Source organism: Xyrauchen texanus, chromosome 11 (assembly GCF_025860055.1).
Source record: "Xyrauchen texanus isolate HMW12.3.18 chromosome 11, RBS_HiC_50CHRs, whole genome shotgun sequence".
NCBI lineage: Eukaryota > Metazoa > Chordata > Actinopteri > Cypriniformes > Catostomidae > Xyrauchen > Xyrauchen texanus.
Window position 1 is genome coordinate 19647430 of NC_068286.1, and position 12889 is coordinate 19660318.

The 12889-nt window shown below is 36.7% G+C and overlaps 1 protein-coding gene across 1 annotated transcript in view; it reads right to left on the reverse strand.

Annotated features, from left to right (window-relative positions):
• The window catches only part of LOC127651966 (protein FAM193A-like), a 52280-nt gene that overhangs the window by 19047 nt on the left and 20344 nt on the right, over positions 1-12889 (reverse strand). The window contains exons 7-12 of the mRNA XM_052138031.1: positions 6529-6653; positions 6277-6424; positions 5709-5783; positions 4152-4229; positions 2346-2464; positions 1507-1749 (exon numbers count right to left, since the gene is read on the reverse strand). Coding sequence (XP_051993991.1) covers positions 1507-1749; positions 2346-2464; positions 4152-4229; positions 5709-5783; positions 6277-6424; positions 6529-6653 — 788 coding nt within the window. The remainder of the gene's footprint in view (positions 1-1506; positions 1750-2345; positions 2465-4151; positions 4230-5708; positions 5784-6276; positions 6425-6528; positions 6654-12889) is intronic.

The following is a 12889-nucleotide window of genomic DNA, read 5'->3' on the forward strand; positions in this document are numbered from 1 at the left end:
AGGGGTGCCGGAACTAGAAACACTTCTCATATAGCTCTGCAATAAAATGAATGGCATCTTCGCTAATATTACTCTATTTGTTTCCCTGTCTCAATCTCTGGATTCATATTATGAGGTTTACAGAGCCTGCCAGATCCAGCTCCTTTCCTGCTTGGTGTACGACTCCCATTGCTACATGTCGCTGAGTGATGATGACTAACTGCAACGTGTGCCAACCAGATACACTACAGTCTATGGCGATAGACTTCACAGAGGATGATCTGATGCCATGTACCACTGCCTAAACCTTGGACATAGGATGAACCTCACCAACATTTCCTGCAAGTTGAACTGATCTCTGCCTGCATCACCTTGATCTAATGATGGACTACACTCTTAAAATGGAATACATAGACAATCAATTGATTGCCAACAAAACCCTACATCAGCCAACTAACAAAGGACAATGCATTTATGTGAACTACTACAGTTAATCCAGGATGGACCTCCAAGACATTAGTTATCAATCTTACTGTTTGTACAAAACCTGTTTAAACATTGGCCCTTAACACTTAAATAGTTTACTCATTTTAAACTATGACTTGCACTACACATAATTAATTAATATTTGCATTATATTCATGCTGTTTAGCCACAGGGGAACTGGCCCCCACAGTGAGCCTGGTTTCTCACAAAGTTATTTTGTCCATTAACCTACATCTTTTGGAGCTTTGTGTTCCTTGCCAGTCACATTCAGCTTGCTCACAGGGGTTCTAAATACAATTTATTTCCTTATTTAAATATAAATAAAATTATATAAATAATCATAAAATAATAAATAATTAACTATTTATATTTATACACAATTTACACTTATATTTTTTATAAAAATACACAAATGATGACTCATTTTCTGTTATAGAATGATTTTCTGTGAAACTGCTTTGAAACAATGTGTGTTGTGAAAAGTTCTATACAAATAAAATTGACGAGACTTGAATTGAAGATCAACTAGTATGTGGAATGGTTGTTGAAAACTGTGTGGTATATAGTATAGTATTACTGAAATAAGTGGACAGCTTTTTTGTTCAAAGATAAAGTGACATTTAGATACATAAACTGAAGATTTAAATAATACAAACCAGGGAGTTATTCTAGTTGTATTTCATATACATTTGTTTTATAAACTGATGCTGTGACTTCAGTGATCCTGATTGTATTTATGGCACAGAAATGCCACTCTGTTTGTAAGAATATTTATCCCTTAAAAAAGTCAATGTTGCTTTAATTTGTGGTTTCAGCATGTTATGAAACCACAATCTAAAGGAAATGGCATGGTCCTCCTCCACATGTTGCATTTCCTCATACTAATGCACTAAACATGAAAATAACCACTTAGAAGCCTTTGTGCATCTCAAACAACACACATACAACTCAAAAGCTGGCTAGAAACTAAACAAGGCCTTTTAAGTGTATGGGTAATCTGATAACTTTCATACCAGGGAGTAATCAGATGTGTTAACTCACAATGTGGTGGTGCCATCCGGTGGCAAGATGAGGTGTGGATGCTGCTGGATGGTGATGGGGGAGCCTGGGGCAGAGCCTGAACCCGAGCTGCCTGATGACATGCTAGGGGGGTGTACCTCTGACAGGTAGTCCCGAGGAGGCTCTGCATGCAGGGGCAGCTTCAGATGCAGGTCCTCTGCCATAGGAGCATCCATGATGCCACAGGTGAGGATGTGAGACAGGCTGCAGTCATCACAGGTACATCTGGAAGAAACACATTTATCTCAATTAGGACTACACATGCTAATGATAAACAGAACCAGTCAAAAGTTTGGAAACACCAACTCTTTCTTTATTATGACTTTTCTCCTAATTTTAATAAAGTCATCAAAACTGTGAAATAACTCACTGGAAGTATGGGGATTACGGAGAGACCAAAATATCTTAAACAAATCAAAGATAACTTGTACTTTATCTTCTTTAAAGTAGCCATCCTTTGGCTAGATTACAGCTCTGCACACTCAGTACTATTCTTAACAGTACTAAACAAGTTTTCATGTATGCGGGGGACACTTGTTGGTTTCTTTTCATTCAATACACACCAACTCATCTATTTCTTTTTATTATTTAAAAAAGTCTTAAGGAATACATCATTGGCAACTATTTTCTTTTCCCCTAAAAAAATGACAAGCATTTAAGCCAGAAAGTTTTTAAGATATGAGACACATTCAATCATGATTGAATCATGATTGAATGTGAGACAGATGAAAAGACTGACCATGTACAACAACAGAACAGGGTGTAGGCTTTTCAAAACTGACACCCTTCAAGTATGTTCTGCAGAAAAATGAAAAAAGCACCTTCGTCGATAGTTGCAGTTGGGACAGTCTGGGATGCTCAATCTGGAGGACAGCATCTGTTTCACGGTGTCTGTGAATTTACGTTCGCCACCAAGAGACTTCTTACTGTTCGGTAAGAACTGCAATCAAAGTATTTACCAATATTTAGAATTTCTACTATCAATTCCCTTTGAATAAATACAGTCACCAACTTAAGCACTTTATGTCTGTGAATCAGTGTATTTATGCAAACCATTTGACCATGGATCTGACTTTAACAAAAAGCAGGTGTTTTAGTGATATCACAGGAAATGCAAGGAAGGAATATCAGCACATTTCACATGTGTCATACACTTGAGGAAATTTGCAGTGCTGTGTTTTATCAGTTTTTGTAATCATCATCCATCATAATTGTGAGCCAGAAAGTTATGAAAGCAGTCAGGAATGCTGAAAAAGCTTAAAGTCAGCATGTAATAAAAAAACAAACAAACAAACAAAAAAACATTAATAATGCATGTTACTGGTCTTCACTGTGAACAGTTGCATATGCATTTGTGATATTTTATAAAGATATTAAAATAATTTGAGCTTGTAGTCTAATAAAAATGTCATAACTTTGTCTCCCTGACTCCTCTCTGATGACATATTCAAGGACGCGCTTTTCAAGCCAGTTTTTTTTAGTCAGTTTTAACATTCAAGAGTCATGTGCACAAACCTGCCGTCAAAGCAACTTATGCAGTGATAAAGAGGTGAATTTTTCCCTCCCAAAACCCTGTTCCCTACCCCAAGCTACCTTGGGCCTGCTAGCTTGAATTTACATTTCGAAGGAGAAGGAACAACAGTGAATCTGAGTTTGTTTTCGAGACAATTCACACCTTCATGTTTCCAGAGGTGATCGCTACTGAATACAAGGCGAGTCGAATGCATCTGGAGTTTATTCCTATTTTTTTTTAATACAGGTACATTGGGATGTACAGCACTAGTAATGTTTCTTTTTATCCTTTATACTTGGTTTATTGTGATTGAAAACATTGAAATATTGTGATATTTTACTCGCTTATTTCACATTCATTTGCATTGGACAACGGCTTCAATGGCTAAGCAAAGATCGCAATGTGCTGTGTGTGTTTGCGGGCTGGTATGTAGTAACCTGTTCAGTTAAGTCATCATTCGCTTCTCAAGTCAGTAGAAAAGTGGGCCAGCGTTGAGACTGCTTCACGATCAGCACAGTGGAAAAGGTGTTTGTCGACTGCAAATTCGCATTCAGGTCTGTCTCTATTCCAGTATTCAATGCCCACTTTTCACAATCCAACAACAACTGATGTATGAAGTCAAGTCCTGTCCTCCATTTTTTTCTTGTTCAATAAGCTGTTTCACTCGGAAATACATCACGTCGGTTGTAATTTCCATTTCGTGCAAACTTTAACAAACAGAAGGCCATTACCAATGGCAAACCACATGTTCTCAATGGTTTGACAGCGAGTAACAAAGTTCTGCTGTACATTAATAGGCAGACAAGGTTAACAGTGAACCAAATGATTACTTCAGAATATTTGTTGTTACTAATGTTTAAATAATTTGGACTTTGCTTTGAATTATACATTTAGTGACTGAATGGGTAATATTCTTGTGTATATGGAATACATAAGCTACTATTCCATTTAATCATGTTAATCCCATTGGTTATTAAGAATGCACTTTACATGCAGACTTTCAAACAATTTATGCTTCTAAATTGGGAGACACTTTATTGGGAGACCTAACAACCTTCTTTATTATCAACAAGACCAAAGGGGTAAATCAGACAAGGTTTGTGGGAACTATTACCTGCTCTTCAAAAAACCTTTTCTGTTTGAAGATCTCTGCATCTTCTTTAAGCATCCATTGCTTATTTCTGAAAGACATCTATAAAATAATAAATTCATTTAATTCCGCTCTGTAAGAAGACTACAGTGGATATAAAAAGTCTACACACCCCTGTTAAAATGCCAGGCTTTTGTAATGTAAAAGAATGAGACAAAGATAAATCATGACAGAACCTTTTCCACTTTTAATGTGACCTATAATGTGAACAATTCAATTGAAAAACAAACTGAAATCTTCGTGGGGGAAAAATGAAAATGAAAAACCTTACAATAACCTGGTTGCATAAGTGCACACCCTCTTATAACTGGGGATGTGGCTGTGTTCAGAATTAACCAAATCACATTCAAACTCATGTTAAATAGAAGTCATTACACACCTGCCATCATTTAAAGTGACTCTGATTAATCACAAATAAAGTTCAGCTGTTCTAGTAGGATTTTCCTGACATTTTCTTAGTAGCATCTCAGAGCAAAAGTCATGGTCCGCAGAGAGCTTCCAAAGCATCAGAGGGATCTCATTGTTGAAAGAGATCAGTCAGGAGAAGGGTACAAAATAATTTCCAAAGCTATAGATATACCATGGAACACAGTGAAGACAGTCAACATCAAGTGGAGACATTACCAAGAACTGGACGGCCCTCTAAAATTGCTGAAAAGACGAGAAGAAAACTGGTCAGGGAAGCTTCCAAGAGGCCTACAGCAACATTAAAGGAACTGCAGGAATTTCTGGTAAGTACTGGCTGTGTGCTACATGTGACAACAATCCCCATATTCTTCATATGAATGGGCTATGTTGGCAAGACAGAAGCCTTTTCTTACAAAGAAAAACATCCAAGCCTGGCTGAAGTTTGCAAAAACAAATATCAAGTCTACCAAAAGAAAATGTGTTATGGTCTGATGAAACCAAGGTTGAACTTTTTGGGCATAATTCCAAAAGGTATGTTTGGCACAAAAACAACACTGCACATCACCCAAAGAACCATACCCACAGTGAAGCATGGTGGTGGCAGCATCATGCTTCGGGGCTGTTCTTCAGCTGGAACCAGGGCCTTAGTCAGGGTGGAGGGAATTATGAACAGTTCCAAATACCAGGCAATTTTGGCACAAAACCTTCAGGCATCCGTTAGAAAGCTGAAGAGGAAGTTCACCTTTCAGCACAACAACGACCCAAAGTACACATCCAAATCCACAAAAACATGGATTCACCAGAAGATGATTAACGTTTTGGAATGGCCCAGCCAGAGCCCAGACCTGAATCCAATTGAACATCTGTGGGGTGATCTGAAGAGTGCTGTGCACAGGAGATGTCCTCACAAGCTGATTATTATATGTTTTAGGTCACATTAAAGGTGGAAAAAGTTCTGACATGATTTATCTTTGTCTCATTCTTTTACATCACAAGAACCTGGCATTTTAACAGGGGTGTGTAGACTTTTTATATCCACTGTATATGGCACTTTCTTAAATGTCTAAATCATGAACTAAGATTAATAATGTATAGGAGTGAGTGGTGACTTACATTTCTATTAATTAAAGATGTATGTGGTTCTGTCCTTTGATTTGTGAGATTCTGACCTTCAACCTTGAAAAGCAACTGCAACCAGAAAAACTGGTATTAGATGTAGGATCAGTCATAAAAGCCCTCAATTATTAATTCATTAAGGCTGTATTCACATAATAGGCTTTTAGTGATCAGTTCTACAATGTTTTGCTAAGATCTAATCTTGTTGCTTAATTCACATTTATGCTGTCCACATTTACAAAACGGGCAACAAAAGAGTTAAATGTACATGACAAATTAAAGTGAACAAATTTTCTCCACTGACTCCTCCCAATGTTTCTCTTCTTTTACTTTTTCCTTATGTTTAAGTAAGATCTGTTGACAATGAATGGTGATGACAGTGACACTCCCTGTGCTCTAATGTGTGATATTAAAGATTACATGAATTCCAAATCTGATCCAAAACTTAGATCTCATGGCCGTAGACTGATATGAATCTGATCTTAATCCAAATCTGAAAGTGGCATACATTAGATTTGAATAGTTCAGTGTGAACATAAATGTATTTTGATTTGTACAAACATACCTGCTCATCGACATAGTCATCAATCCTCTTCTCGCACTCCAGCCATTCTAGAGCCACTGCACTCATCTCCTGGTCCAGCTGATGGTATCTCCCCAGCAGCGTACGGTACATATCCTCACTGTATGAGTCATGGGATGTTGTGCCCTGCCTATTAAATAAGAAAATATAATGTAATTACTGCATCTAAAACATGTAGGCAGAGGAGTGCAATAAGAGAGTGCAAACATTTTACCTGATTCAAGGAGACCATACCTGAGCTGGGCCACTAAAGCAGGTAGACTGTTGAGCAGGATAGGTTCAGAGAACACCAGGTTCTCAAAAAGGTGCTTATTATGGAGCTCCCATGTAACTTGGAACTTCTGTAAATGCTCGTTCTCCTAGAAGGGACGAACAGTACAAGGTCAAGAACAGTAAAAAGTTAAGAGCAGTACAATGTCAAGGACTGTAACGTATAAGCCCTTACAGGCCAGTTATAATAACAAGAGGTCACCAGAAAAATCGGCATAACTGAAATCAACTGAACAAGCAAAGATTTGGTTTCCTTTTGAGAAGAGTTTGTCAGACACAAACTAATTGAAATAAAATAAAATAAGTTTTGAAAATAGGGCTGAAACAATTAATCAACATTATCGACAATGTTGACAATAAAACATTTTGACACAAATTTCCATGATTGAAATTGTAGTTTTTTTGTAACATGAGATCACATTAAACTTCAATGATGACGCACGCGCGAGAGAAGCACTGCAGCACGCGCCTGACTGAGAAGAGAAAGAAAAAAAAACAGCTCACAGTCCCAGATGCACTCTAAACTTTCCAAACAGCTTCAGGTGATGTATATCACAAAGCATGATGGAATTATAATGCAAAAATTTAAAATAAGTAAATACAGAAGCACTCTCATTGTGGAATAAGTGGAAAAACATTCACGTTGAGCACCTTTAAAGGAAACACCCCAGCGTTACATCTTTAATGCAGTTATATTTAATGCATTATAGCTTTATAAAAGTTTGAATAATACAGAAGCAGATCATATAAATAACTACAAATTCCAAAACATTCCAAGGCATTTCTCTGTGCAGTCAGCACCTCTTCTATGAGTTGCATGAATGTCCCGATGTAAGGGGGAAAGATTGAATCTCAACCAGCTGATGCACTCTGCACTCGTCCCTCGAGCGCACATGCTAAATGCAGCTAGATTATAATGTGATGGCTCGTGACTTATTGAATCGTATGTGTCACTAGTGTTGTCAAAAATACCGGTACTCTGGTACCAAGTCGGTACTGAAACAATTTTTTTTTTACGATACCAGAATTTCTGAAAGTACCGTGTACCGGGTCTACCCGGTACCCATGCAGAGTCGGGAACTTTTGAACTCTCACAACAAGCAAAAGATGGTGACAAGCAAAGCTGCTGCGGAGTCTCAACTGAAACTTGTCGAAAGGAAAAGTGGAAAAAGCCAGGTTTGGAAATTCTTTGTATTTGAGGCTGATGAAAAGGGAAACATCATAGACCAGCAAAAACCTATTTGCAAACGCTGCTTTCGCAATTTTTTGACGAAAAGAGGAAACAGATCAAACCTAATAAAGCACCTGAAAGACAAGACACCTGGATTAATTCAAGCAACCAAAGCAGGTTAGTTTAAAAGCATATTATCATTTGCATTAGGGCTGAAATGATTAGTCGACATTATTGACCATGTCGAAAATAAAAAAAATGACGAGAAAATTGTAATTGTCGAATAGCCGTTTGATCTCATTTAACTTAAAATGAAATCATATTAAACAAATGATGCGCGAGAGCAGCACTGCAGTTCACCTGAGAAGCAGCATATAAGATATTTAGACTTCCTTTTAGAGAATAGATCTTGAATATAAGTATATTTTGTCTTTACCTCACTCGCAGAAATATAGCCAAGTGAAAAAAAATACACTTATATTTATGAGACATTCTCTTAAAGCAAGTCTAAATATCTTTCAAGTAAATTTATCTTAAGGATTTTTAGACAAAAACACTTGATGACAATAGAATTTTTTTGCAGTGAATTTCTTTACCGAATTAAAAGTATTTTCCCTTTAATTCAGTGAATGTCATTTAGAGTTATTTTTAAAAGATGATTTTGTCCTCTTTTTTGTTAGTAAGCACATTTAATACAACCTTTTAATTATGGACACAAGCTGAATAATTGGTTGAGCTAATGATTAATCAATGCAATAATTGCTATTTTGGCGAATAATCATTCTAATAATCATTAGATTAATCGACTATCAAAATAATTGTAAGTTGCAGGCCTAACTTAAAAGCTATCTTTTAATATCAGACAGAATAGACCTCGTTGACTACAAACAATTGATGTGGTTGAAGTAATGATATGAAGTAATGATACAAATGGATAGAGGATTGAGCAAAAGCTCCTAAATACCCATTTACACACTCTGAATTGGGTATGAATATTTGTAAACATTTATTCTGGTGGGGCTGGTTATTGAAAGATTTCTCTTTGTTTTCAGCTCTTAATTCCATTCTGATTTGTTTGGATACATATTGCTTAAATATGAAATTGTCTCTGAGCTAATGCTGTTAATTATGCAGGGGACATAACTTAGTGCATCAAGTTTTAATATTATGAGATTAAAACTTTAAATACAAAAAAATATATTACATTTTTTCATAATTGTATTCACATTTTAGCTTTTTTTTTTTTATTGTACAAATTCCAAGTATTCCATCAATGAATATAATGTCTTGATATTGCATATATTATACTGCATATATGTAAACACACCGATCAGAGACAACATTAAAACCACCTGCCTAATATTGTGTAGGTCCCCCTTGTCCCTCCAAAACAACACCAACCTGCATCTCAGAATAGCATTATGAGATGATATTCTTCTCACCACAATTGTTCAGAGTGGTTCTCTGAATAACCGTACACTTTGTCAAATTGAACCAGTCTGGCCATTCGCTGTTGACCTTTCTCAACAACAAGGCATTTCCATTCACAGAACTGCTGCTCATTGGATGTCCTTTGTTTCTGGCACCATTCGGTGTAAATTCTAGATCAGTGTTTCTTTTTCTGCGATGGCACACCACTATCCCACATAGGCTAACCATTGCCAATATTTTTCCTTTTCAAGAACTATCCATGTTTTACATTTACTCATTTGGCAGAAGCTTTTATCCAAAGCGACTTACAAAGGAGAAAACATAAGCGAGTCATTTTATTTTTTTTTTTTGTTAGTGACTAGTTAAGAGCTCTTGGAAAAGATGCGTTTTAAGTAGTTTTTTGAAGAAAGAGAGTGAGTCTGCTTCATGGATGGAGTTGGGGAGGTCATTCCACCAATGTGGTATGATGAAGCTGAAAGTCAGAGAAAGTGTTTTGGAGCCTCTTTGTGCCGGTACAAAAAGGCAACGTTCCTTAGCCGACCGCAGGCTTCTAGTGGGTGTGTAGCTCTGCATAAATGATTTTAGGTATGTTGGAGCAGACCCAGTGACTGTTCTGTATGCCAGCATCAGAGCCTTGAATTTGATACGTGCATCAACCGGTAGCCAGTGGAGAGAGACAAGGAGTGGTGTAACATGTGCTCTCTTTGGTTCATTAAAGACCAGACATGCTGCTGCATTCTGGATCAATTGCAGAGGTCTAATTGCACATGCAGGGAGGACTGCAATGAGAGCGTTACAGTAGTCCAGTCTAGTTATGACAAGGGACTGAACGAGCAGTTGTGTGGCATGTTCAGATAAGAAGGGTCTTATTTTCCTGATGTTGTAGAGTGTAAATCTACATGATCATGTGGTCTTTGAGATGTGGTCTGTGAAATTCAGTTTGTTATCAATGGTTGCCCCTAGATTTCTGATCGTTTTTGAAGGCGTTACTGTAGTCGAAACCGTTTTCTGTCTTAGTAGCGTGTCTACTTGTAATGTTTGAAATTCTGCTATGCAAAAAAAAACTAAACAAGTCACATAGGTAGGCTACACTGTGTGAGGTCACAGGTGGCAAAAGCGCTAAATGGGTAATGAAAAAACAACAAATTTGCTTCTTTTCTAATTTGTAGATTTGTTCTTGCAATGCCAAAACAAATTACAGGGATGTAAACTCATGAGGGGCGAAAAAGTTAAGACAATTACAGGTCCACGAAAAAATGTTCTGGGGATATTTTTTCAAAAGAATAAGCTAAAAGCACAAATTCTAGCTATTTTAGAGATTCAAGTTTATTCAAGTTTACAATTGTGCAGTATTAGTTGCAAAATAAAGATTATTTTGGTGAGGCTTGCTTCTGTTTCACAAATTTGTTAAATTTTATTAACTGATTAGTTCAGTGACCCCTTCTGGAAACTTCACTAGGTGGTGACAAATGAGCATCTTATGCATTATGAGTGAGTAATTGAATCATCCTGTACAGTGAAAATTTTGGAAAACCTACAAAACTCTTCTTCTTCTGAACCTTAGCTCCAATTGACTTGGAATTTGGTACACATGTGTAGAATGGATGTCTTTCCAAACGTTAATTAGCAAAAATGAATACAATACAAAATGGCTGAAATGGGGGTGTTTATGTAAATGTACACACAAATGATGATCAAAAATTTAAAAAATCCCATTGATTTACAATGGCTGAGCAAAAGTGCCCCCTCTACTGGATAAATACGGTCTACATGTAAAATCCCATTCACTTACATTGGCTGAGCAAAGAGGCTCCCTCTACTGGAGTAACTCTGTCTACCACATGCAGCTCTCCTGTTTAATCTCTCTAATGGAGCATTTCGGTCTCCAAGTGGGTGGAGCTCCAGACTTAGAAGTCAGAAGACATTTTACTTGCGTCTATACGAAGGTATGTCAATTGTGTGTTTTAATGCTTTCCAGTTTGAACATTCAAGCGATTTTACACTATTCAACTCAACAAAGGCAAAACAACTCAAATAAATGTTTGCGAGCTGTTTGTGTGACACAGCGAGCGAGCCCGATCGCGTCTAACGCTCGCATGCCAATGAGAGTTCGCTTTCCCTTCTTGCGTTTGAACGGACAATTTCATACACCAAAATACATGATATATTGGGGTGTCTGCTATATCTCAAGTGAACAAACAGTTGATAAATAAATCGGGTATCAATATATTTAATTATTAATTAATGCAGTGATCAACATTGATGCCGCTAGTGGTGTCCTGCTAGATTTTTCTCTATCGAAACAGCGTTAACAGCTTAAACAAAATACTGCGTTATTTTTGCCCATACAGATACATTTAATACATCGTCACAAACTATGAAAGTTGTACTTTTACAATACACTTACAATAACAACAAAACCTTGTGCTTTTGTAAAATAAAGAAAATAAACCGGGTGTGCCGTCTCCGTCTTAGTTTTTATGACGTGTTTCAGAAAAATAATCGCTAACAGAAAAGTATAACACAAACATGAAACATATGTTTTCTCGAAGGTTTGTCGGTTGTATACAATGTTTGCCTGTTTGACATTCAAGCGATTTTACACTATTCAACTCAACAAATTTGAAAACAACTCAAATAAATGTTTGCGAGCTGTTTGTGTGACACAGTGAGCCGCGTCGCGTAACGCACGCACTCCGATGAGACTTCGCTTTCGCTGCTGCTTGCGTCTGAACGGACAATTTCATACAACTAAGTGTAAAAATACATGATATATTGAGGAGCCTGTTATGTCAAGTGAACAAACAGTTGAGAAAGAAATCTTGTATAATTATATTGAATTCTGGCATTATTCCAGGTGACATCCTGTTAGATGTTTCTCTCGAAACAGCGGAAACAACTTAAATAAAATACTGCGTCATTTTTGTCCATACAGATACATTTAATACATCATTACGAACTATGAAATGTGTCCTTTTATTTGTGTACAATTACAATAACAACAAAACCTTGTGCTTTTGTAAAATAAAGAAAATAAACAGGGTGCTCAGTCTGTCTTCGCGATAATCTTTCTGAAACACGTCACAAAATTCAAGTGAACCATCAACCATTCACGCAGTCTGTATTGTATCACCTCACACCCATAATCTCTGAAATGAATACAGATGCAACAAGCATTGCACAGAACGAAAATAATGATACTTCACAGTTCTCAAAAGATTAAACTGAACTGTGCCTTAAATATCGTACCATGCGATAAAAGCCTCTTAAAGAGACAGTAACAGTATATAGACTTCGCCCAGTGCATTGACATCCGAAGTAATTGAAAAGTACAAATGGTATTATTTTAAGTTTTTTTTATTTCTCTCTTACGTGGTAGAATGCCACGTTTTTGAATGGCATGTAAAATGTAAAAATAATCACTCAATCTCCATTTTTTTTCACTGGATCTGTTGCTATTTTAATGATTTAAAAATCAAAGCACTGACCATTTAAAGTGTGAGCTTGTACATTTTGAAATAGTTATAAACAATCACAGCTATGCAGTGTTATTATGTGCCTAGATAGTCTTTCAAATAAAATTAGTTTACCCCAAAAATATATTTCTCTCATCATTTACTCACCCTCTTTCTATCCCAGATGTGTATTTCTTTCTTTCTCAGCCCTGTTGGTGCTTTCAATGCACTTGAATGGTGATCAGAACTCACATCAACAAAAATCACA